The 24154-nt window shown below is 53.8% G+C and overlaps 2 protein-coding genes across 14 annotated transcripts in view; one reads left to right on the forward strand and one right to left on the reverse strand.

Annotated features, from left to right (window-relative positions):
* Positions 1-2040, reverse strand: part of LRRC38 (leucine rich repeat containing 38) — a 71339-nt gene extending 69299 nt beyond the window's left edge. For 3 of the 6 annotated variants that reach the window (XR_009152481.1, XR_009152484.1, XR_009152482.1), the window contains exon 1: positions 1956-2039. The gene's annotated coding sequence lies outside the window, so the exon portion shown is untranslated. Of the gene's footprint in view, positions 1-1955 lie in introns of all 6 variants that reach the window. The other 3 variants (XR_009152479.1, XR_009152480.1, XR_009152483.1) reach the window with 2 other exon arrangements.
* On the forward strand, positions 2024-24154 carry PRDM2 (PR/SET domain 2). Of its 8 annotated transcripts, none has more exons than XM_058161198.1 (10): positions 2024-2099; positions 3783-3853; positions 6358-6386; positions 8085-8206; positions 8820-8923; positions 9131-9283; positions 12482-12611; positions 16445-16561; positions 17927-22340; positions 23119-24154. In XM_058161198.1, the coding sequence occupies exons 5-10, from the start codon at positions 8915-8917 to the stop codon at positions 23129-23131; spliced, it is 4836 nt and encodes a 1611-aa protein (XP_058017181.1). In that variant the 5' UTR covers positions 2024-2099; positions 3783-3853; positions 6358-6386; positions 8085-8206; positions 8820-8914; the 3' UTR covers positions 23132-24154. The 8 variants fall into 8 exon arrangements, with proteins under 8 accessions (XP_058017181.1, XP_058017180.1, XP_058017177.1 ...); XM_058161197.1 differs by having other exon boundaries at positions 8085-8202; XM_058161199.1 differs by lacking the exon at positions 2024-2099 and adding an exon at positions 2187-2205 and having other exon boundaries at positions 8085-8202.

The following is a 24154-nucleotide window of genomic DNA, read 5'->3' on the forward strand; positions in this document are numbered from 1 at the left end:
ACTGAAAGATGGGATCTGGACATAATGCAGCAGCAGCACACAGGAACGGTAAACAGGAAAATAGTGTCACCATCTGGCAGGCCTGGAACTATGCTCTGGGCTTCGATTCAAATTACAAGGAGAAACGTTTCCTGTTATCTCCTACTCTGTTCAAAAACATATTTTCAAAACGCTTTAGTATGTTTCTCCAAACTTCAGTCCCCTCGCTCTTTATTTCATTATCTCAGAGGGAGATGAACCCCTCCCCTCCCTCCCCGGTCCCCTGCGGATGCAGCTGTCAGCAGCTGAAAAGCAGACACTTTCTTCTCCGACCTCCTTCCCTCCCGCCCAGGTTTGGGTTCAATCTACATTCCTCTCCTCTCAATTATCACCAGTCCCATGCGAATCACCCCCAATCTATCATAAATTCCAGAACTTCATCCTAAGTGCTGCCTAGTGGTGGGGATGTAGGATGTCTAATTGCTGAGTTAGAAAACCTAATTTGCAAGATGAAAGAACAAGTTTTTGGGCCAAACTGGCAGTTTGGCTGCAGCGGCAGCTGAAGGGCCCTAACCTGAGCAATAAAGTCACGGCTGGAGCAGAGACTAAGATGAGTAATTTTCTTTCTGTTGCTGAAAATCTGTCTGTGGGAACTTTCAACTGGCCAAACCCAAGATGGGCGACAAGATTGATTGCGCCCCACTGATGATGGCTCCTCTACGGACAGCCACGACACCCTTTGACACCCTGGGTGCTCTAGCGATGGGGATGCTGGGAGGGCCGGGGTTTGCTCCAACCAAAGAAGCCCGTGGGGGACCCTGGCCGCCCCCCGCCTCCACCCACCCAAGAGAAATGAAGATCCTGGACAAGGAGAAGCCCAGATCCTCTTCTCAGTCCCTTGGAATGGGAAACGGGAGAAGGAGAAATGATGGAGATTAAGGGGGCAAATAGGCTCCTGTCTAAAAAACCAGGGCCTCCCGCCTTAGGGAGGAAAGCTGGCTGGGTGACTTTGGGCTAGTCCCTCTTTCTGAGCCCGTCTCACAGGGCTGTTGTGGTGGTGGGGAAAGAGGAGGAGAAAGGCGTGAGTCTCTTCGCAGCCTTGAGCTATTTATGAAAGATGATAAAGGCCAGATAGAAATAAATAAATAAACAAGTATCCATCCTGCACTGAACAAACAGATATAAACTTATCAAATCAGTGGGGGGTTTCAAAATTTTCTACTACTGGTTCTGTGGGTGTGACTTGGTGGGCATAGCAGGGGAAGGTTACTGCAAAATCCCCATTTCCTCCCAATCTGCTGGGACTCGGGAGGCAGAGAATCGATGGGGGAGGGGCCAGTCAGAACTTTTACTACCGGTTCTCTGAACTACTCAAAATTTCCGCTCCCGGTTCTCCAGAACTGGTCAGAACCTGCTGAAACCCACCTCTGTATCAAATGCCTCAGTACAAATGTATCAAAAGCAAATGAATACAAATAAGCAGAGAGGGCAGAGGCGGGAGAAGGGGGCGAGGGGGAGCACCAACTCAGAGGGAGGGAGGGAAAGAAAGGAAGGAAGGAAGGAAGGAAGGAGGGAAAGGAGGGAAAGAAAGGAAGAAAAGGAAGGGAGGGAGGGAGGAAAGAAAAGAAAAGAAAGAAAGGAAGTAAGGAAAGAAAGGAAAGAAAGAAAGGAAGGGAAGGAGGGAAGGAAGGAAAGGAAGGAAGGAAGGAGGGAAGGAAAGGAAGGAAGGAAGGAAGGAAGAAAAGAGGGAAGGAAGCTGCCAGGGGTCTCAGGGAGGGAGAGAAAGGGGGGAGGGGCGTCCCTCGCAAGGGAAAACCTCCGGGGGGGAGGAGGAGGGGGGCAAAAGCTGCCCCCCCATGAGGAGCCGTCCTACCCCACCCCGCCCAACAACAACCCCGCGAGGTGGGCCGGGCCGAGCCGAGCTCGGGGGCGAAACAGAGGCGGAGAAGGGGGGGGGGCTGCGGGGAGGGACTCACCGGCGCCGTCCATCCTCGCGGGGCCGTCGTGAGGCGGGAGAGGAGGGCGGGGCTTATCCCTGCCCCGACGCCTACGTCACTTCCGGGCCGCGGCGGCCAAGATGGCGACCGGAGGGGCCGGCCGGGGCCGGGAGAGGCGCGCAGGTGAGCGCCCCGCCCCCCCCGCTCCCCTCGCCTCCCCTCCCCGCGTAGGCATGGAGGGGCCTCCCAGGGGGAATCCCTGCGGGAGGGGAAAGGGGGGCTCTGCCCGGTGCGTGGGGGAGGCTCAGCGGGGGGTGCGGACGGGGCGGCCTCGGGGGATGCGCTGCCGGGTGGGGGGCGAGAGAGAGAGAGAGAGGTCCCAGCCACGAGGCGGGGGTGGGGGGGCTTCTGGGGGTGGGAGGAGGGCACCGAGGACCCCATCGCCTTCGCAGACCCTCCGCCCAGAGGAGAGACCCTGTGGCAGGGAGGACTTCGGCGGGGAAGGGGCAGCGACCCCTCCCCGAATAAGAGTCTCTGGAGCTCAGCTCAGCCTCCTGGACCCCCACCCCTCCGAAACCATCGGGGGGGGGGGAGGAAGGAAGGAATAGAAGGAAAGGAAGGAAGAAGAAGGAAGGAATAGAAGGAAAGGAAGGAAGGAAGGAAGAAGAAGGGAGGGAGGAAAAGGACGGGAGGAATAGAAGGAAAGGAAGGAAGGGGGGGAAAGGAAGGAAGGAATAGAAGGAAGGAAGGAATAGAAGGAAGGAAGTAAAAGGAATAGAAGGAAGGAAGGAAGAAGAAGGAAAGGAAGGAAGAAAAGGAAGGAAGGAGAGAGTGAGTGAGTGAGTTGGGGAATTGCTGAACAAATAACTCTGGCGCCAAATGCGACAGGCACCCTGGCTGCTCTGCTCTGCTCCGCCTTTGGCAGTGCTTGGTGGCTGGTGAACCGGCCTCTCTCTCTCCCTCTCTCTGGATTCAGGAGATGGACGAGTTCCTCATGGCCTCCCTTACAAGGCGGGCGTGTTGCGGTAGGGACGGTGGTGGTAGCAACTGGATTTATCGTGGAGGGTACCTGTAGTGCAGGGCAGACACCGAATAAAAACAAACAGAGAGAGAGAGAGAGAGACTTTGTCTCGGGCTCTACGGAGGGCATCATGCTCTTATTATAATCATCATCATCCCATGGCACATGTTTGATCCCTTCAAAGCACTAAGCCAGTGGTAGTCAACCAGGTCCCTACCACCCACTAGTGGGCATTCTAGCTTTCATGGTGGGCGGTAGGGGTTTTGTCTGATATTGAAGCACTTTCCTCTTTTTTAATTTAATTGACTTTTTAAAAAAAATTCATAGCATTATTTAAAAACATTTTCATTAGGTTTTCATAAAATTCCCCGTGACAATTTAAATTTCTGAAAATATACTATTTGTATCGCCCGTGCATAAGTTTAGTTCACGTTACATTAGTGAAATTAAATGGCGCTATAGTGCGATCGCAAACAAAAGAGCCTCATCCCAGAATAGCTTGCGCATCTCCCCCCACACCATCCAGCTGTGACAGACAAGCAGAGCTGGTAGCCGGCGCACCCCCCCCCCAATCCACAATGTGCGAGAGGCATGCGCAGATACACGGTGCATTACTGTGGAACCGGTGGGCGGTTAGAATATTTTACTACTAACAGAGATACAAAAGTGGGTGGCAGGTATAAAAAGGTTGATTACCCCTGCACTAAGCAAATGATCTTGAAAAAAAATGAATTGGGTGCCTATGAAATAAGGGGGCTAGGGGCTTTTACAATTACTCGTTAAAATTATTTTGAATTATGTATTTAGATGCTTAAGGTATGACCATTATCTTTTTTCCGTTCTAGGTTTCGTGTAATCGCAGGAGCTTCTTTCTATTTCACTTCTCAGAGCACGTCAGGATTCCAGAATGAATCAGGTGAGTTAAAATGTAAGGCTTTCTCAAAATTATTTCTACCTGCTAGAAATATAGCATTGACTGATTTTCACTTGATTGTGTGTGGACATGTGCTTGCTCGTTCCAACCTGCATCTAGATCCATTCCAACAGGCCCTTTTTCAAGGACCAGGAAAGCTTCCTTTATAGATAGAGAGATAACAGCAACCTGCAGGCCCCTGAACTCACTTCCTTCTTCTACAGTGTCAGTCCCGTGAGGTAAAATGCATATATTTTAAAAAATAAGCCTGTGTGAGCCTCAGCGCAGACACCGTCCTGCAATAAAAACAGTTCTTTAGCCACAGGTTCTTGAAGGAGATGGTGACGAGGATCCAGCCCCTGCCACTCTTTCTGGGGAAGGCGCTCATTTCCACTGGAGGAAGCTGCCTTCAGCCACATGGCCCAGGAATGCAGCCTTGATTAAGTCTCCCACTTGCTTGCCTCTTGTGTCAGGACTCTGATGACCGGTGAGGCTGCTTGTTGTGCAAATCCTGGTCTGAGGACTCCCTCCCCTACCTCCCTTCCCAATACCCCAGCAAGTATCTGGGTGACCAAGGGAAAGGCGGCTGTTCTAAGATGCTCCCTCTTTTTGAAAATAAAACTTGTGTATGTTTGTGTAAGTGCTAAGTTACAGCTGATGGTTTTTTTCCCCCAGTCCTCCTTTTCTGAACTGGGGGGGAGCGGGTTCTGCCCTCCCACACGGGTTCACTGGTGCATTGATTGAAACTGCAGTTTGGGAGAGGAGAGAATGGGGCTTTTTGGGGAGTTTGGGCAGCGTTGGTCTCCCAGGTGATATTTGTACAAGTATTGGGAACCTTTGGATTACTCAAACTGCTGGTGGTAGAAATCTTTCCCTGGAATAATTTAAAGTGGCTGGATTACATAAAAGATGGATTACTGTACCTTTTGGAGTATAAGATGCACCTTCCCCCCCTCCAAAAAAAGGGTGAAAATCTGGGTGCATCGGAATGTGGCCCCACCCAGCTTCTGAAACAGAGGTTTCAGAGGCTGAAAGAAGCTTCAGAAAAAAAGCCCCAAATAGAGCTTCAGAAAAAAAACCCCAAACAGAGCTTCAGAAAAAAAGCCCCCAAATAGAGCTTTAGAAAAAAAGCCCCAAACAGAGCTTCAGAGATTTTTTTTTGAAGCTCTGTTTCTGACGCTTTCAGAGGCAGAAAAATGTTTTTTCTGAAACAGAGTTTCAGAGGCAGAAAAAAAAAAGCAAAAAAAAGCAAGGCACAGAGCTCACAACCAAGGAACCTGTTGCTAAAATTCACCTCTGGGAACAGCTGATTAGGGTATTCCAGGAGGCCATTCCACCTGCCAATCAGTTTTTTTCTTATTTTCCTCCCCAAAAACTAAGGTGCGTCTCATACTCTGAAAAATACGGTACATGCTGTTGGCCAGCACTTCCAGGGGTGAGCAGTGAGTGCTCCAAAGGACAGCTGGCCAGCGTCTCCTCGGATTGTTTTTGCTTAGCCTGCATGGTAGAAGTTGGAGGCTTGTGTCTGTCGGCTCCTTTCAAATCAACTGACTTAACAAAAAACTAGGATACGTTTGTGCAGAAGAAGGCAGGGGGTGGGTGGGTTGGTGGGGGAAGCAAGTACCATGTTTTCAAAGGAGACCCAGGGAAGTCTTTTTATAACTCTTCCCTGCAAGGTAGAACTAAAGGGGCCCCGACAGGGTTTGGGGCATGGGGAGCCTGGTGGGGGGGCAGCTGTGGGATGCTGCAGGGAAGAAGCCACCTCTGGCAATGACCGCGCAGGGTCACCCCTTTGCTTGATCTTGTAAAACTTCAGACAGCCTTCAGCCTACTCTCAAAAGACCTCCTGCAAAGCACCAGGTGACTGCCACAGAGGTTTGTGCCCTTTTCGGTCTTTAAAGAAAAGCTCTCCTATCCCTGCTTGGAAAGTTCGTCCCAGCAGCAGGTGCGGCTGCTCAGATTTGGCCAGTCATGAAACAAAACCACAAGGAGCGTCTTAAGATCCATGGTGGTTGACAAGCCAGCGAGAAGTCCCTTTGCTTTGCCTGCTGCTGGGTAGTTGCAGGAACTTTCTGAGGAGGCCACACGGTGACTTGGAGCTGGCTTGAACTCCGAAGGGTCCCCAAGGTTGGTGTGCCCCAAGGCCCTCCGGCTTCCAGACACCCCCAAGCGTTGGAGCCCTTCTTAGCCCCTCTTCGCACTTCCTTCACGCTCTCGCCTTTCTTCCTTGCCGTTTTTTCCTTCGTGCCTCTGCTGCGTCTCTCTTGGTGTCTCCTCTCTGCCCCCTGGGCCAGTCGCCGCTCTTCAGCCAGTCGCAGAGACCTTTCTGTGCAGCTCAGGGATGCTCTGACCGCACAGAGTCAGCTTGGCGTCTGGGAGGCACAACTGCCTTTGCATTCACACTCAGCTTTGGTCCCAGAGCATGTTCGTTTCGCTGGAGTTAGAAAGTAAATACGTTCTGTTGTTTAGCATCAACTACATCGTGTTCTTCTTTTCTCCTTTTTCAGTGCCCTTTGTTGACAACTTGTAATGCCAGGTCTGTATACAGTAACCTCCTGCTTCTTCCGAAACACCGCAGAATGCCCTATCTTTTGTTCTTTCTTTCTTTCTTTCTTTCTTTGCTTTTAATGCCTTTTTATTCAAAGGAGGCTTGTTCCTTTCTTACTCAACTTTCTTGGGGGAGCCTTGGAAAACAGCTTAATTAACAAGCAGGCTCCAAGATTCTTAGTTGTTGATTGATTATGTTAATATGAAACATTTTACTCGGCTAAAGATGCTTCCATGTAATCACCTGGGACACAAATAGACAAAGTAGCATCCCTGACAGTTCCGAATGCCGCCACCCCCCCCCCAACCCCTAGATTAAATCGCAATAAAAGCAGAAGGTTTTTGGACTCTCACAAAACCATCCAGTCTCTGCGAGATGCAAATATTTCTGCAGGGGACCTGGTGGCAGCCGATCCTTGCGGCCCGTCTCAGCCCGTCTTCCTCTTTACCTACAATGAAGTTCTTCAGTTAGGGAGGCAGGTGTTCCCGAAGCCTACAGGTGGCATACCGTCCTTTTCAAAGAAGACCCCTTCCTCTGACAGCGAGACATCGCCTGCCTCCACCATCTCAGAAAGGTCCTGCCCTCCTTCTCACAGTGTCTGAGTCAGGCTCAGAACAGATCACTTGTTAACTGACCGTGATTTGAGTCAGAATGTGCCTTTGTTTTTAGAATCCAGGGGTTGTGGCTAAGCAGAATGTGAGGATCCAGCCGACGGGCGCCAGCCCCCCTGGTGGTAGTTTGATCGGTTTACATTAATTGTAAACTTCATCATCGTTTTTTACATACACTTTTTTTGCTTTGGTGTTGAACGGGTGATCCAGTTCATTTAAGGACGCATCTAGAGAAGGAGGCTGGCAGGAGCTGTGGCATTAAATCCGAAGGCCACACTTGCAGTTTTTCAGGTGTTTTTGAGAATGTGTGGAGTCTTAAACGGCAGGTGGCTTTGTGGGCCAAATTGGGGAAGGAAGAGCGGTGCATGTGAGTGGGATAGCCGTCAGGAGGACCTGCTTAGCTCAATCCCCACCTTTTCCTCCTGCTGACTTTCCTTACGATGCTTGCAAGGTGTTCATGTTTGAAAGATGATGCTCAAGGATGTGGTTGAGGCAACGAGGCCCAGAGAGTCAGAAAAAGTAAACTGGTCAGCCTATTCTCCAAAGCACCTGAGGGCAGGACGAGAAGTAAAGGGTGGAAGATCATTCCAGAGAGACCCAGCCTAGAACTTCCTGAGAGTGAGGACAGTTAATCAGTGTAACGAGTGGAAGTTGTGGATGCGCCATCACTGAAGGTCTTCCAAGAAGAGATTGGGCAGTCATTTGACTGTGAGGATATAAAGTCAAGGACCCTGTTGCTGTTTTTTGAAGCAGCCGCCCAGGCCAGAGACGTGGGGCTGATGTGGGGCTCGTCAGGGTAACAGCCTCTTTGCAACAGCCCCACTCTTGGGGGGTGGGAGGAAGTGAGGCATCTGCCCCCTCCCGCTGGAGGAAGTGTGAAAAGGAAAGTGTCCTTTCTGTTTGCAAGGGTTACGTTGCCAGGGGTTCAAGGGCCGATCCGAAAGAAAGGGAGAGGCCTGCCTGAGGCTCTGGGCATGGCGTTGCTGACTGCAGCGTGGGTGGCCTCCTGTCGCTGTCTCCTGTGCTCACCCGGGCCAACTTTTCTTTTCTTTTTCTGTCCCGGTTCCCTTTCCAGAACTCAACCGGACCTTCAGGATCAGTTGAGACTTTGGCTGATGTCCCCGAGCACATCCTCAAAGGGCTCCCGGAGGAAGTGAGGCTCCTCCCGTCCACTGTGGACAAGGCCCGGCTTGGTGGGTGAGCCCAGAACAAGCGCCTGGAGCGGGGGGAGGGGGGGACGAGGACAAGGCAGGCCCTTGGCAGGGTTTCTTTCTGCCAGTGGGTGTCATTCTTCCTGTGGGCAATGATTAAAGAGCTCACAAATGATTTGTCAGCCCCTACTCAAATGAGTTTAAATTTAATCAACTTATTTTTCACCCATGTGCCCCGTCCACCTGACGGGCGGTAGGCCTTGGCGGGAGGCAGGTGCAACCCTCAGGCGGAGTGGGGGAGGGTTGGAACAGTGGAAGAACAGCCTGGGAAGACCATCTCCAGGGAGACAACAGCAGCTCCAAGAAAGCCTCGGAGTGGGCAGTTTCTGTCACAACGGGTCTTTGACCCACACCGACCACTCGCTCCTGTGGTCCATTCTGTGGCCGTTATCAGTTTACCCAAAGTTGTTGCGCCTTGTGGCATTTCCCTCCCTCCTGCCACGAGCCCAAAGAGCTCCAGAGCGTGGGCTGAAGGCCGTGGACGGGGCCTGCTCTCTTGCAGTGCACCTTACGACGCTCGGGGTCTCGGCCCCTTCACCACGGCAGCCAGCCGAGGCTGCGGGGGGCTCACCACTCTTTTTTCTCTCTTTGGTCTTCAGGTGTCTGGGCCACAAAGCCCATTTACAAAGGCAGGAAGTTTGGCCCCTTCGTTGGCGACAAGAAGAAAAGGTCCCAAGTCAAAAGCAATGTGTACATGTGGGAGGTAAAGCAGCCCCTCCCTTTCCGGGGGGGGGAGGGTCTCCAGGGGAGTAAAGAGGGAGCCCGGGAAGGAATGGGGGTGGTGAATCCTCCGGGGGGGGGGCACATGTTTCTCCCCTTCCTTGATCCCAGGCTGAGACCATCCCTCTCTCTCCTCCCTCTCTTTCTCTCCCCCCATACCCCCAATCTTCCCCCACTGCAATACTTGCAGGTCTATTACCCAAACTTGGGGTGGATGTGTGTGGATGCCACGGACCCGGCGAAGGGGAACTGGTTGCGTTATGTGAACTGGGCTCGATCAGGAAAGGAGCAGAATCTTTTCCCATTAGAAATCAATCGGACCATTTACTACAAAACATTAAAGGTAGTACTTGCTTCTCCCTCCCTACCTCTCTCTCCCCCCTTCCTCTCTCTCCCTCTCCCTCCTTCCCTCTCCCTCCTTGCCCTCTCTCCTTCCCTCCTTCTCTCTCTCCGTCTCTCCCCCTCCCTCTCTCCCCTTCCCTCCCTCCCTCCCTCTCTCTCTGTGTGATAAATGATCTGGTCTTGAATTCCTTGTGAGAAAGGGCTGTTTCCATTGTAGGGGGGTGGGGAGAGCCCACCCTCAGGTCTAGTCTTTTTTCCAGCTGGTGGGCGGCATTTCTGTCTTCTTCCCTGCCAGGAGGCCTCAGCCAGGACTGTTGTCACCAGAAAGCGTGGGGCATCTTTTTAAAAGTGCTTTTAATGTCTTTGGCTCTTGGAAAGGATTTTAAGGCTGCCTAGCAAAACTTTTAAGGCTCCAGTTTTTTTCCTTTAGAATCTCCCTCCCAGGGAAAAGATCGGTCTGACAGTTGCCAGACTTTTAAGGTACATCTTGCGTACCTTCAGCTTCCAGGTTTCTGAAATCCTGTCCGTCCTTAATCCCAAACAAGGAAATTTCTTCCCAGCAGCCCCCTCAGAGAGGGAGGGCTGGGGGGGTGGTTCCCTGTCAGGGAGCGGAGCCTTTGATTTCCCCAACTTGGAGGGAAACAGGTGAAGGCCCCCTCGGCCACCGGTTGTTTGCTCTGCTCTTCACTGGAAAACCCGATTCTGCTACAAAATTGGGTCAAAAAACATGTCAGGGATTTTTTCCAAAAAGGATTCCAAGAACGGCAGTGTTTTGAAAAAACCTCAGATGTCAGGGCACAAGGACAGGCATCCCGACAAAAGCTGCGTCAGGTATCGCGACACAGCTAGATTGGGGAAACCTTTTTTTTGCAGACACCTTTGGCAGAGCCTCTTCTCTAACCTTTGGCCTAGCTTGGCAGTAGAAGAAGTAGCCCCGTTTAGCAGCAGTTTAGCAGCAGCTCCGGGGCTAAGCCTTTGTTCACTCCCCTCCATTCTAGATAGCCGGTTTGAAACTGACAAAGTGACAGTTTCACACCTTTGGCTTTTGCTGGCCTCCTAACCATTCCCCTTACCATGGAAGGCTCATTGGCCTGGGACAATTAACAACAACGGAGGTTTCATTTACGTTCACTGGAGAGGAAGGGATCACAAGAATGTAAGCAGGCACACGGTGAGGAATACCCATCAAAAGCAATGTGTTAACACTGGTAGATGTGAGGATGCGATGCAGGCAGTCCGGTGTGTTCTCCATGTTGTACCCTGCTTACTCTCTTGTAATCCCTTCCTCTCCAACCACTCTGCCTGGTTAGGAGTGGGGGGGAATCAACCGATCAGGCGCAGGACAACCATCTCTACTCACAGTGATGGCAATCCCATGACTGAGGGATCCAGTCACATTGGTCCTGATGTGGCTTTTACAAACACTGTCATAACTTTGAATGGTCGCTGAATGAGACAGTTGGTAAACAAGGACTACCTGGGACTTTTTAAAAGGAAGGGTTGCTATTCACCGTTAACTTCATTTTTGTGGCCTCTGTCTTTAGTTCTGTGGCAAGTTCTGCAGTTTTTCACTGCAGTAGTTTCTAAAGTCACAATCTAGGAAAAATTGCCATCTGCAATCATTCCCCCGTGGGGAGAAGCATTCTTGGTCCGAGGAGAGCGAAGGGTTGTTTTCAGAAACCGTCCGGTGAGGCCACAGGCTCTTTGGTCTGCTTCCTTGCTATGTAGCCACCATTCGGCCTCTTGGTCATTCCCATCCTGACAATGTTTAGTTTCTTTTTATAAGTATTAGTTTGCAGGAGTTGCTGATGCAGCAAAGCGGAGTTGCCGCTTTCCTCACTCAGTGACTCCAGGTGCCTCAGTGTCATCGTATTAAAGCAATCTAAATATTTCATTTCTTCATGCAAACGTAAGTCCCTAACAAGTAGCTGAGTAGGTTTGATTAGTAAGTAGGTTTGATTAGTAAGCTTCTAATCAGATTTGTGGAAAATGTGACTGTTATTAATACTTCCTTTTGAATGCTTATTGAAAGCGATGTGTGTGTGTGTATGTGTGTGTGTTTGTGTGTTTTCAAGATGGTTTAGGCCTTACAAATAAAAACAAACTCCATAGTTACACTTACAAACTCTGTGAAAGTTTCCACAGATTTAAGGCAATCTTGAAAACTAAAGAAAGTGGCTTTGTAGTGAAAAATGGCATTTGAGTGGTCGTCACTATTCATTCATCACCTTCCTTCCTGAGTGTTTTCAGACTTGACAATCTGAAGGGCAATTTTGTTCCATTCTGATTTTTGGGAAGCAAAATAGAAGGCTGGGCTTTGATAGATGGCGGAAGGAGATTTGTGGCTCAGATGTCCTGTCCTGTCAGTCATGTTGGGGAAAAGGCTGGAGGCATGGGGTGGGGCCGACCTTGCTTTAAGAGGGTCCTGCAAGTCTGTTTGTGGCAGGGGCTGGGGTAGAAGAGACTCAGGAGGACTTCTGAGCCTGGGGGATGGAGGGGGGGAGGGAACAGCCTTCGATCCAGCAGTTCTTCCCCTGGGGAAGGTGGAGCGTTTGTCCTTGTGGTTGCCTAGAGCGCTGGTTGGTTGAAAGATGGATCAACAGCCCTTTGTGGGGCTTAGGTGACAGGCCCAGCATCCCTTGCTGCCTTTTCAGAGTAGGCGGCTGCAGGGGCAGGAGTTCAGTTCAGGAGTTGGGCTGGGCAGACGAAGGGAAGAAGCAAGCAAGCGCCAGGCTCCCTCCTGCTCCCTCCTCCTCCTCCTGCTGCTGGGATGACTCAGCCTGGAAACATTTGGGCTTTCCTCGGTATGCAAATCGCAGCCTTGTGCTGCGGTCCTCCTTCCAGCAGAGGGGCTGGGTGCAGCCCTGCCGCCTGGCTCGGCCTCCCTCTTTGATGCTGATGCAGCACGGCCAGCCAGCCCGCTTGCTTGCTTGCCTGCGACGAAGCCAAGTCCCCCAGGGTTAAAGAGTCCTTCCTGTTTGGCCGACCAGGCCCTCCTCGGCAGGCAGCCTCTTCCCGGCGGCCCAGAGAGCGGCAGGGGCAGCAGCTGTGCGTGATCCTTCTGGCCACCGCCCGCCTGCTTGCTTCCTCCCCCTTCCTTCCTCCAGCCTCTGCGTGGGTCGGCCGGTCGTGGGTGGGCGGCTGGCGAACAACCTCCGGTGTGATTCGTGTCCCGCTTTTGTCTCTTTCCTCCCGGCAGCCAATTGAGCCCGGGGATGAGCTCCTGGTCTGGTACAATGGGGAGGAGAACCCAGAGATAGCAGCTGCCCTGGAGGAAGAGAGGGCCAGCCACCACCGCAGCAAGAGGAACTCCCCCAAGGCCAAGAAAGGTAAGGCCCTTCTCTGACACCCCCCCCACCTTTCACATACACACTATCTGCCCTCCTCCACTGGCTAGGTGGGTGGGCTGGCGGGCTGGCTGGCTGGCACTCCCTGCCAGCAGGAAAAGATGGCCAAGCAGGAGAGGGGTGAAATGATTGTGTGTGTGTGTGTGTGTGTGTGTGTGTGTGTGCGCGCGCACACGCCTCCGCCTTCTGCCCGCCTGTTCCTGCTTGTGAGATCAAGAATGGCTCCGCTTGCTCATTCACTCGATGCTGCTTCCTTGTTCAGGCAGCTCTCAGGCTTGGCTGCCTCTGGGTTTGCCTTCTCAACTGGGCTCCGTCCCCTCCTACTGGCTTCCCCGCCCCATCTGCCCCTCCCTGGACCCCCAGGATGCTCCCCCCCATCCCTTTGCTCCTGGCACCCTTAAAACAAGGAGTGGGTTCCTGGGCCCAGAAAGAAGTGGCTCTTTTAACTCCGCCCACGGGGAGAGAGTTTCAGGTATTCCGTGGCTCCGTGGCCTTTTTGGGAAGCTGGGCTGACCTTTTTCCCCAGGAGCAAAAGGGCCCTCCCTCCCTGCCTCCTTCCTTCTCTCGGGCTCTGTTAAGGATCCCAGATTCAGGGTGCAAATAAGATTCAGTGCCCGGCAAATAAGATTCAAGGGCCGGATTTGCACAGGTTGTGTGGTGAGGATCCCATTTCAGGAGAGTGTTGAAATTTGGGCAGTGAATCATCAGCCTTTCATCCCGTGATCACAGTGGAGCTGCTCTCAGTGCTGCCCTCAAGAAAAATCACTTCTACGTTTCTTCTGAGCTTCTTTTTTGGGGGTTGAAAGGCTGCCCTGCCAGGCTGCCGGGGAATCCCGAAGGCAAAAATCGCAAACCTTTAGGGGGGAAGTGCAAAAAAGAGGGGGGGGCATAATGTTGAAGACATGGTGTAGTTGATTATTTAAAAAAAAAAGTCAGGGAAGGCAAGAAGAATGAAACTGCGGTGTGTTGTTTTTGTAAGAACTTTTCTAAAATCTTGATAGCCGAGAAACAGAAGTCAACATTCTTGGGATATCCTTGTTCTCATTCATTTTCAGACTTTTGTTTTGTGCAGTGGCTGAAATCTCAGGGTTGCTGGCCGTTCACTGCCTGCTCTGACAAAGGGTCCAGCACATCGTTATTGTAACGCCTAGGCCTGTGCCATGCCCCCATGCAGCACCTGGCGGCTGCTGCATTTCCCCGTACCTGGTGAATCTGGAGAGGCTGCCTTAGACCTTCATATAAGCCAGTGGTGTGTGTGTGGATTTTCTTAGCAATATCCCAGCCTTTCTAAGGCAGTTTTCAAGGTCCTTTATAGGAGAAACAAAACAGCACAGCCGAATGTAAAATAATAGGCGAGGTTTAGCTGGATTGGGCTGACCCGTCCTGCGAAGAGATGCAGCTGAATCTCTTGGCTGCCTCAAGACGCCTCCCCTCTAACCTCGGTGGGCGAATTGAAAACCAGGCCAGGTTGCTGCGTGATTTTTGAGATAACCACGCTGGACCAGGCTCAAGCGGAGGCTGGTCGAGGAGTGAAGTCGTTTCTGCCTAAGGGAGGAAACGGCTTCTGTTCCCTGTGGACTCAGCTATGCAAGCAGCCTAACATAACCGTACCCAGAACAGCCGGTCAGTTGTGAACTGGCCTCGAGTCCCCGGTTTTATCCGAGTTCATCCTTATTTCCTCATGAGTAAGTGGGACTTCTTCTCAGAAGTGCCTTTGCGCAGTTGTAACTTAAGACCCGAATGCGAGGTTAGGATTTTCATTTCATCCATTCACTGCAGAATGGGTGGCCTTAGAAAGGGTGGCCTTGATAAAAAGCCCCCAGAACAAAACAAGGCAGGAAGGGAGCTGAAAGACTGTTAATGCCGAGCATTGGTTGCCAGAGAAAACCGTGCGGGCATCTCCCGCTGGTGCTTTCACCCCTCCTGGGTGGCACACCCCTCAATGCCAAGGGCTTGTTTTATGAGGAAGGTCTTTTTGGAAGGGAATTCAAATCTTCTAAATCCATTATTTAGTGGAATTTTGTTGCGTAGGAAGAAAAAAAGAGGGCAGCATTGCCTCTCATTCACCTTTTCATGCAGGGTTTTGACTCTCTTGGGCAGTGTGACCCAAGAGGCAAAGATAGGGAATCTGGTGGCTCTGTTTAGCTCTTCTCAGAAATTTGGTTTTTCTTCTTTTGAAATCATATGATATAATAAAAAAAAGTGAATGACACAAGTAAGTAAGTAAGTAAATAGCCCCCTGTTCTGCTGCTCTTCCATATCTTGAGTCTTCAGTCAGAAGTAAATGGTTCCAAATAAGGATGTGGAAATTTCACAGATATTAGGAAATAAAATTAAGAGAATCAAAAAGTAATTTACTCATGGTTAATTCTTTCACATTTTTTTTTTCATTGCTTGTGGAGTTTTTCAAATCAGTGGCCTTATCTTCATTAATTCCATAGTTTCCCCCACTTAATTCACTCAATATTTTAAAAGTCCAGGCTAAGGAGAACAGTGATCAAAAGTCTTGGGGAAAGATGTGGGCAGCTCTGGACCAAGGCTCCTCCTCAGCGGATGGTTGTGCACTGCTGAGCCCCACTTGAAGGGGAAGGGAGAAGGGGGTAACCCTAAGCCATCTCCCCCTCCCCTGCTTCCATGAGGTGTCCGAGTGGCTGCTCTGCAGGACAGCAAGAGATCCAAGCTGGTGGAGCTTCACCTGACCAGGCCGGGGGTGGGGGGCATGCCCCCTTGTGGCTTCTGCTGAGAGGACCCAGGGACGGATTCCCCAGGTGTGCTACTGGGCCCACTTGTACCTCCTGCTCCAAGGTTCAAGGCTGTCTGGAGTGTATCTTTCTACCTGAGGGCAGTTTTGGACCACAGCAGGCAGGAACCACAGTTGAGATAGCAATCCCATCATCATCATCATCACAACAACTGGTGCTTCTGAGGTTAGCCTGGCGGAAGAGATGCTGCTTGTTGCATCTTTGTGATCACATTGACACCATTTGTGCAGCTCGGCTAGAGATGCTGCGACAAGAAAAAAAGAGAGAGAGAAAGACTTTCTGCTTGCTCCTTGGACTCGGATCGAGTGGATCTAAAGTTACAGTTGCTCTCAAGTTGTCATTCTGGCTGTTTTTAGTAAGCAGAGCAGCTGCTGGCTGAATCAAGGCGGTGAGGGTTAAACCGACATTAAGGTCACCCGCGCTGAATGCCAGGACGGCTGCTTGAAGGGCCGGGGGAGGGGGGCAGGGTATCCTCCCTCTCGGGAGCCGTAGAGCTACTCCTTCATCCTACTCTACGCTCTAGGAACTCTGGGGAAGATTGAGCCTGTGTGTCGCACTGAACCCCCCAAATGGATTAATTATGGTTCCTTGAACGAGCCACACTGTGCTGGGCAGCCCTCAGTATAGCCTCTGGGTGGGTCTGGGCCCCGGGCAGAGCTGAGCCCAAGTGGGAATGGTTGAGCGAGAGGTGCCCAGGGACCCCCAGCAAACCTTCCTGATGCTTTGCTCACCAGCTGGGTGGCTACTCTGGAGTGGGAGCTGGCTCTCGAAAGAGCTTTGAAGGATGACAACAGGCCTCCGGGGTTTGGGACATGCGGAGACTCCTGTCCACGGGGCCGAGTGTCCGGCCCTCCTGGAGGTAAAACACTGACGAAGCTCCGGCAGAGCCTTGAGAGGGGCCTCCTGCACTCTTGCTAGCCTCCCCCACAGCCAGCATCAGCATCCTCCTCGCTTAATTTGGCCACATTTGGTTGCTTGCCAGAGTGGGGAAGGGGGGGAGCGTCTAGAAAGAAGCGCTACATTTAAACATCGAGTTTTTCCTTTTCTTCTTAGCAAAGAAAAAACCCCAGGAAGCTAAAAACAAAGGAAAGAAAGCCAGGGATAAAAAGCGGAAGCCTCCTTTGGAAGGTCTCGATTTGACCCCTTTCAACATGAGGGAGACCAAGGAAGGTAAGGATGGGGGTGTCTGTCTCCTACCCTCCTCCTTAAGGGACCGAGGGGTGGATGGGTTGAAGAATCTCCAAGCACAAGTCAGGATCAACATCTCAAGGTTTGCAAAGCACCCTGTTCTTTGAAATGTGAAAAGAAAACGCACCTTAAGCAGCCCAGAATGCTTGGCCATAGAATGAGCCCCGCAGGATTAAAAGGGGCTGCAGAGGAAACGGGACCCGCTCAGAAAGGGAGAGGGGGATGGGGAAGAAGGTTGGAGCCATTAGATGCTGCATTTGGTGGTGATGGTGGGGAGAGCAGGCTCTTACAGGAATTGGACCTAGAAGTCTATTTTTGTAATAGATAATTGTATTGGATGAATTTTGCTTTAAAGGGGCAATGCATTGCACATAAAGTACCATATTTTTCGGAGTATAAGAAGCTCCAGACTACAAGGTCCACTAGCTTTTGGGGAGGAAAACAAGAAAAAAAAAATCTGCCTCTGCCTCCCAGCAATTTGCCACCTTGCAGCAAACAGCCTGCTTTAGCTTCCGCACAGTCTGATTTAGCACGAGCAGCTGATTGGCAGCTGGTTCTGCCTCCTGGAATACCACCAATTAGCTGTTCCAGGGTGCTGCCAATCGGCACCATCGCCGTCCATCGCTGCTGCCACCTATCACTGCCTCCATACGCCCCATTTTTGGCCTCCATACTTTCCCTTTTCCCACGCCCTATTTTCGGCTTCCGTGCGTCCCATTTTTGGCCCATTCCAGGCTGAAAACGGGATCCCAGAATATCACCAATCAGCTGTTTCAGGCTGCGGGGATTGCTGCCGCCTATCACCACTGCTACCTATCACCGCTTCCGTGCATCCTGTTTTCGGCCTGTTCCAGGCAGCAGGGACCAAAAATGGGGTGTGAGGAGGCAGCGATAGATGGCAGTAGGGATTGGTGGCAGCGGTGCTGATGAGCAGTGGTGATCCCTGCAGCCTGGAACAGCTGATTGGTGGTATTCCGGGAGGCAGATCCAACCGCCAATCAGCTGCTCGTGCCAAATCAGGCTCTGCTGAAGCTGACCAGGTTGCTGTTTGCTGCAAGAAGCAGAGGCTGAAGGGTGGGGGCTGGTGGGTGGGCGGGGCTTCGGCAACATTCTCTCTATAAGATCACAGATATTTCCACCCACTTTTTTGGGATGGAAAAGTGTGTCTTATAGTCTGAAAAATACAGCATTTGTGGCTTGCAGAAGCAAATTCCCCCCAGACTTTGGGAGCAACACACAGGGAGTGTTCTAGGATACTGCCTTCATTTTATCTATTTTATTCATTTGTAAAATGTATTGGCTGCCCATTTGACCTCAGGGTAACTCTTGTTTTCTTCCATTTCTCAGGCCAGAAGCTGGAGGATGAAGCCGCAACGGTTTCCGTGGTTTTGCCCCTTGACCAGGCCGCCATCATCCAGGAGATGGTGAATCAAGATGTGCTCCCTAGCCTGCTCATCTCCAGTGCGGCCTGCGAACTGCCTGCCACAGCTGAGGACCAGCCGGAAGGCCTCCTGTGTGGATCAAAAGTTTCAGAAGAGGATCTTGAGTGGCGGGAGGAGCAGGATGAGGAAGAAGAGCAGGAACCCCTGGAGGAAGCGGGAGAGGAAGAAGATGAGGAAGATCCTCTGGAGGAGGAAGAGGAGGACGAGGAGAGCTTATCGAAAGAAATTCCGGATGTGGAATCAGGATCGGTGTGTGGGGACAGGCTGGTGGAGTCTGTGGAGGAGCAAAGCAGCCTCTCCGAAGACTCCCCCGAAAGCTCCCCCAAGAAAAAACCCTCAGGGAAATGTCCCAAGATGAGGGGGGAGCCCAGCACCCAGGGGACGCCCATGTTCCCCTGCCAACACTGCGAAAGGAAGTTCACCACCAAGCAGGGCCTGGAGCGCCACGTACACATCCACATTTCGGCCATAAGCCACGCCTTCAAGTGCCGCTACTGTGGCAAGGCATTCGGCACGCAGATAAACCGTCGGCGCCACGAGCGGCGCCATGAGGCCGGGCCCAAGCGGAAGCTGCTCTCACCCTTGGCGTCTGCCCAGCTGCCCGGGGCCAGCACCCTGGTTGCTGACGGGAGTGTCCCGAATGTAGCCAAGGCCAGGCAAGAGGGTCCTGCCCCGGAGACCGAGAGAGCCGCTTCCAAAACACCGCCCCCTCCACTGCCTTTAGAGGAGAGCAAGGAGCCCAAGGAATCGCATCCGTGCCAGTACTGCAGGAAGGTCTTTGGCACCCACACCAACATGCGTAGGCACCAGCGGAGGGTCCACGAGCGGCACCTCATCCCCAAAGGTGTTAGGAGAAAACCGGAGGAGCCCCAGGCTTCTGTGGGCCCAGTCCAGCACACCCCCAGCACATACCTGGCCAGTACAGACCTGGAGGAGGAGGAGGAGGAGGAAGGTGAGGCCGACGACGTCATGGATGTTTCCAGCAACATCTCAGAGAATCTCAACTACTACATTGACGGCAAGATCCCGTCCAATAGCAGCACCAGCAACTGTGAGGTGATTGAGGTGGAGCCCGGCACCACCGAAGTCTATGGCATCAACTGCCTGCTGAGTCCTGTGACAGTGGAGATCTCCCCCAACATCAAGGCGGTGCCGGTGCATCTGGTGGAGGAGTCTAAGGAGCCCCCTGTCGGCGGGACTCCTGAGGCCAAAAAGAGAAGAACAGCGAGCCCCCCGCTGCTGGCCAAGGTGAAGACGGAAATGGATCCGGAACCCATCACCTCGCTGTGTTCCTTGACGATTCCCCTCACCATATCGACTGTGGAGAGCCTGCCCTTCCCCAGAGAGAAAAGTGTTTATTTATCCTCCAAACTGAAGCAGCTTCTTCAGACACAGGACAACAATAAGGTGGCCACCTCCCCCCCATTGCCAGTGGGGGAGATCCCAAAGCTGGGGCTCCCTGCAGCCTCCTCCCCTCTCCTCCCGGCCACCTCGAGCAGGTTCAAGCGGCGCACCAGCTCCCCGCAGCACAGTCCCGGCCTTCGAGACCCTGGGAAAGCCGGCGAGGGCAAGCCCACTTGGACCGAGGCGGCCCTGAGTGTGAAGCCTCCCAAGCTGGAGAGACGGAGCAACTCCCCTGCGTGGAGCCTGTCTGGGAGAGAAGAGAGGGAAGCACTGAGTCCAGAAGAATACAAGGCCACCAGGGAATGGGCGCCAAGCCCCCCCTTTGGGAACGTGTGCAACCAGCAGCCCTTGGACCTGTCCAGCAGCATGAAGCAGCGGTCAAACGGGAAGAACCGGGCCCAGGTGCCCTGGGAGTCCGTGCTGGACCTCAGCGTACAGAGGAAGCCGTGCAGTGATGGTGAGGGCAAGGAGGCGACCCTGCCAACAGGGGGCACCGTCAAGAAGAAGCCCACCACCTCCATGTTGCAGAAGGTCCTGCTCAATGAATACAATGGGACAGGATTGGGGCCCGAAAACCCCTCCCCAGACACGAGCCCAAAGCCGAATGCCTGCAAGGTAGCAGAAGCCCCAGAGCCGCAGCCTGGCCCGGCTCCCCCAGCCCCTGGGCCAGAGTTGGGCTGCTCTGGCCTCACCGCTGCTGAGGTGACTTTGCCGCCAACCTCGACCTGCTCGGCACCATCGGCCTCTCCCTCCCATCCTCCATGCCCTCCCATGCTCCAGGCCCCCACGCCTCCCCCTCCTCTCCTTCCCACTGTTCCTTCGCCACTCCCGGAAGACCCCAGCAGCAGCCCCCCAAGCTCCTGCCCATCTCCCCTGTCCAATACCACAGCTCACTCCCCACTGCCCATCCTTTCCCCAACTGTCTCGGCCTCCCCTCTTCATTCTCTAGAGCCTCTTGGCTGCGCTTCACCCGGGCCACCCACGCTGTCTTCGTCCTCCTCTTCCTCCTCCCCCTCCCCCTCCTCTTCTTCCTCCTCCTCTTTCTCTTCCTCTTCCTCTTCAACATCACCGTCCTCCTCTCCTTCCCCGCCACCCCTCTCAGTGGTCTCTTCCATCCTCTCTCCTGGCGACCAGCTGGAGAATTCAGCCCCCCTGGTGACTTTCAAGCAAGAAGAGGGAGAGGCCATGGGTCAGAAGCTGAGGGAGGACCCCCAACCCTCCAGCGCGGCAGAGGCTGCCCTGGAAACCTTCAGCAAGAGCTTTGTGTGCAACGTCTGCCAGGCCCCCTTCCTCGCCATCAAGGACCTCACCCGGCACCTGTCTGTTCATGCCGGGGAATGGCCCTTCAAGTGCGAGTTCTGCGTCCAGCTCTTCAGGGAGAAGGCGACCTTGTCAGAGCACCGGTTCCTGCTCCATGGGGTGGGGAGCATCTTCGCCTGCTCTGTCTGCAAGAAGGAATTTGCTTTTCTATGCAACCTCCAGCAGCACCAGCGAGACCTGCACCCTGACAAAGAATGTAGCCACCACCAGTTTGAGAGCGGGACTCTGCGCCTGCAGAATTTCACCGATCCCAGCAAAGCCAGCGCGGAGCAGATGCAGAGCCTGCCCAGCGCTGCCGCCCTGCAGCCCTCCAAGGAGGAGGAGGAGGAGGAGGAGCTGAACGATTCCTCCGAAGAGCTCTACACCACCATCAAAATTATGGCAGCCGGGGTCAAGCAGAAGGACCCTGACGTCCGCATGGGCCTAAACCAGCACTACCCCAGCTTCAAGCCACCCCCATTCCAGTATCACCACCGGAACCCTAACGGCATCGGGGCCACGGCCACGAACTTCACCACCCACAATATCCCCCAGACCTTCTCCACCGCCATCCGCTGTACTAAGTGCGGGAAGAGTGTGGACAACATGCCCGAACTGCACAAGCACATCTTGGCTTGCGCGTCTGCCAGCGACAAAAAGCGGTACACGCCAAAAAAGAATCCTGTGCCCCTGAAGCAGGCCATCCGCCCTAAAAACGGGGTTGTTTTGCCCGGCCTGGCCGGTAACGCCTTCCGCCGTGTGGGCCAGCCCAAGAAGCTCGACTTCAGTGTGGAGGCCAGCCGGGCGGCCTCCAACAAACTGAAGCTCAGTGCCCTGAAGAAGAAGCAGCAGCTGGTCCAAAAGGCCATCCTGCAGAAGAAGAAGTCTCAGCAGCAGCAGCAGCGGGCAGAGCTCAGGACCGGCAGCGCAGAGCCCAGCGCTCACGTCTGCCCCTACTGCAGCCGGGAGTTCACCTACATCGGGAGCCTGAACAAACACGCCTCCTACAGCTGCCCCAAGAAGCCCCCTTCCTCCTCCTCCTCCTCCTCCTCCTCCTCCTCCTCAAAGAAGAAGGCCAAGAAAAAAGGCGGGGGCCCGTCTCCTGGCAGCAGCAAGAGCGGCGCCAACCCCCGTCGGCGAACAGCCGATGCTGAGATCAAAATGCAGGGCTCTGCCACTCAGCTGGGCAAGACTCGTGCCCGCACCTCGGGGCCCGCGGCCGTCCAGCTGCCGTCCGCTTCCTTCAAGCTGAAACAGGGCGTCAAGTTCCCCAAAAAGGGCCACCCTCCTCCGCCCATGGCCAGAAGCGTGGGCCCGGTGAGAGTGGGCAAGGCGATCCTGCCGGAGGGGAAGCGGAGCAAGGGGGCCGCCAAGAGTGGGGGGCCCTCCCCTGGACTGCTGGGCAAAGCCTCACGCAAGCTGCACATCCGCATCCAGCGCGGCAAGGTGGCCCTGGCCAGCCAGAGGAAGGCCGCCGACCGGTTCAGTGCCAAGTCACGGGAGAGGGTGGGGGGGCCCATCACCCGGAGCCTGCAGCAGCAACAGGCCACATCTGCAGAAGCCACAGAGGCCCGAAGGGAGGAGAACACCACCCGGCCGGAGCTTAAGGACTCTAGGTGAGCTCTTCCACGGGGCTCCAGACGGGTCAGGTGCTTCTCCGGAGAGGGAAGCGTGGGTTCTGCCTTGACTGGGGGAGGAGGGGAGTACCAGAAAGCCCCCCCCCCCCCCGGTCCTGCTCCAGCCCACGGAGCTGTTTCTTGGGAGAAGCTGGGACATGGGCAGCTCTGCAGCCAGGGAGGGGTCGGGCCGTCGGGGCAGATCCCACTTGGCAAGGCTGGACTCCCTGGACTGGTTCTGTTGCACACAGCCCGGTCGGAGTTCCCCTAGTTGGTGGGGACTGAGCCCGGTTCGCCTTGAAGTGGACTGGCTCACACATGACGTTAGGCCAGAGCCCGAGTCCCACGTTGGCTCGTCTGCAGACCTGGCCAAGGTGTGCAACAGAGGCCATGCCAAGCATCGTGCCACCACCACCATGGTCCTTTCTCTGGCGTCACCCATGGCTGCTTGCTTCTCCCTGGCCTTCCCCCGTCCTGCCGTGCCCGAGGCATCGCCTTCTCGCCCTTGTGGGTCCTTGGCCGATACAGCCATCGCAAACGGCAGCCTTAAAAAGCTTATTTCTAAGGCCCAGAGCCGCCCATCTTCAGCGGGTTCCTGTTGTAGATACGAGGCTTGGCACAAGCCCTCCGTGGCTCTCTTGATCCGAGGAGGGCACCATCCAACTGCCAAGCGGGGGGGGGGGGGGGAGGGAAAGAAAATTTCTTCTCCTCTTCCTCCAACGGCTCCCCTTCTTTTCACCCTTTTTCCACTTCATGGCTTTTGCTTTCTCCCCTCCAGGAGCCTCCCTTAAGGAGACCTCGACAGCGGAACCCTCCAAACATGTAAATGAGATTTTCCTGGTCAGGAGCTCGGCCCGTCTGATGTCTGGCACAGCAGCAGCAGCAGCAGCAGCAGGAGAAAAGCGAAGGCTACATCCTCCCAGCAGGCAGAGCTGAGGATGCAGCGGGCAGTTGCCAGCGGGCTCACCGCAGAGCCGGTCTCGGTTCCCTCACCAGCCCAGCCCGGCGATTCTTAGCTGTAGGGACAAGACCCTTCCACGGAATGCTGTTGCCCGTCTTCTCCCCTGGCAGCCCTGGGGTTTTTACAAAGGACTCGGTCAAGTTCCTCGGGAGCAAATGCCACCTTTGGATTTCTGGCTTTCACCTGTCGCAGTAAGGAGGGAAGCAGATTAAAAACTCAGCGGGAGGAGGGAGGAGCTTTGCCAAACGCGCTGGGAGCAATGCTCGCTCGTCAGAAGGCCCTGGGCAAGTATCAGGGATGACAAAGTGTTCACATGGCACCCAAAATAAGTTTCAGTCCCTCACTCTGCAAAGACCTTGGTGTCAGGCCAGCTGGTAAGAAAAGACTGCCAGGGGCCCCCTTCCCTCTTCACTGCCTCTTCCCTGCTGGCTCTGGAGCCAGCCGCTGCTTTTCACCCTGGGGGGAGGAGTAGGAGGGACGCTGGTGGGCAAAACGTTTCCCGTCCCAAATTCTGTTGGGCTGGATGAGAGACGTCAGCGGTTTGGTGGTGGATGACCAGCTCCCTGCAGAAGACGGTGCAGCCCCCAGGAGAGGCCGTCCATTGGGGGAGGGGGCGGGCTGACAGCAGAGTGGGCAAGAGCCCCCTCCTTTCCCCCCTTGTTGTAAAGCAGAACTGAATCTCACCCACCCTTATTATTTTTTCCGGAGAGGCGGTTCCTTCCCCCCCCCCCCAACCTTGCCTTTCCATTTGAGTGAACAGTAATGGCTTCATTTGACTTTGCTCTCTCCCCACACACACACACCTATTTTAAAGTTACTTGTCCTTGACTTAAAAAAGAAAAGTGATCTACCT

This window comes from Ahaetulla prasina, chromosome 18 (genome assembly GCF_028640845.1).
Source record: "Ahaetulla prasina isolate Xishuangbanna chromosome 18, ASM2864084v1, whole genome shotgun sequence".
Lineage (NCBI taxonomy): Eukaryota > Metazoa > Chordata > Lepidosauria > Squamata > Colubridae > Ahaetulla > Ahaetulla prasina.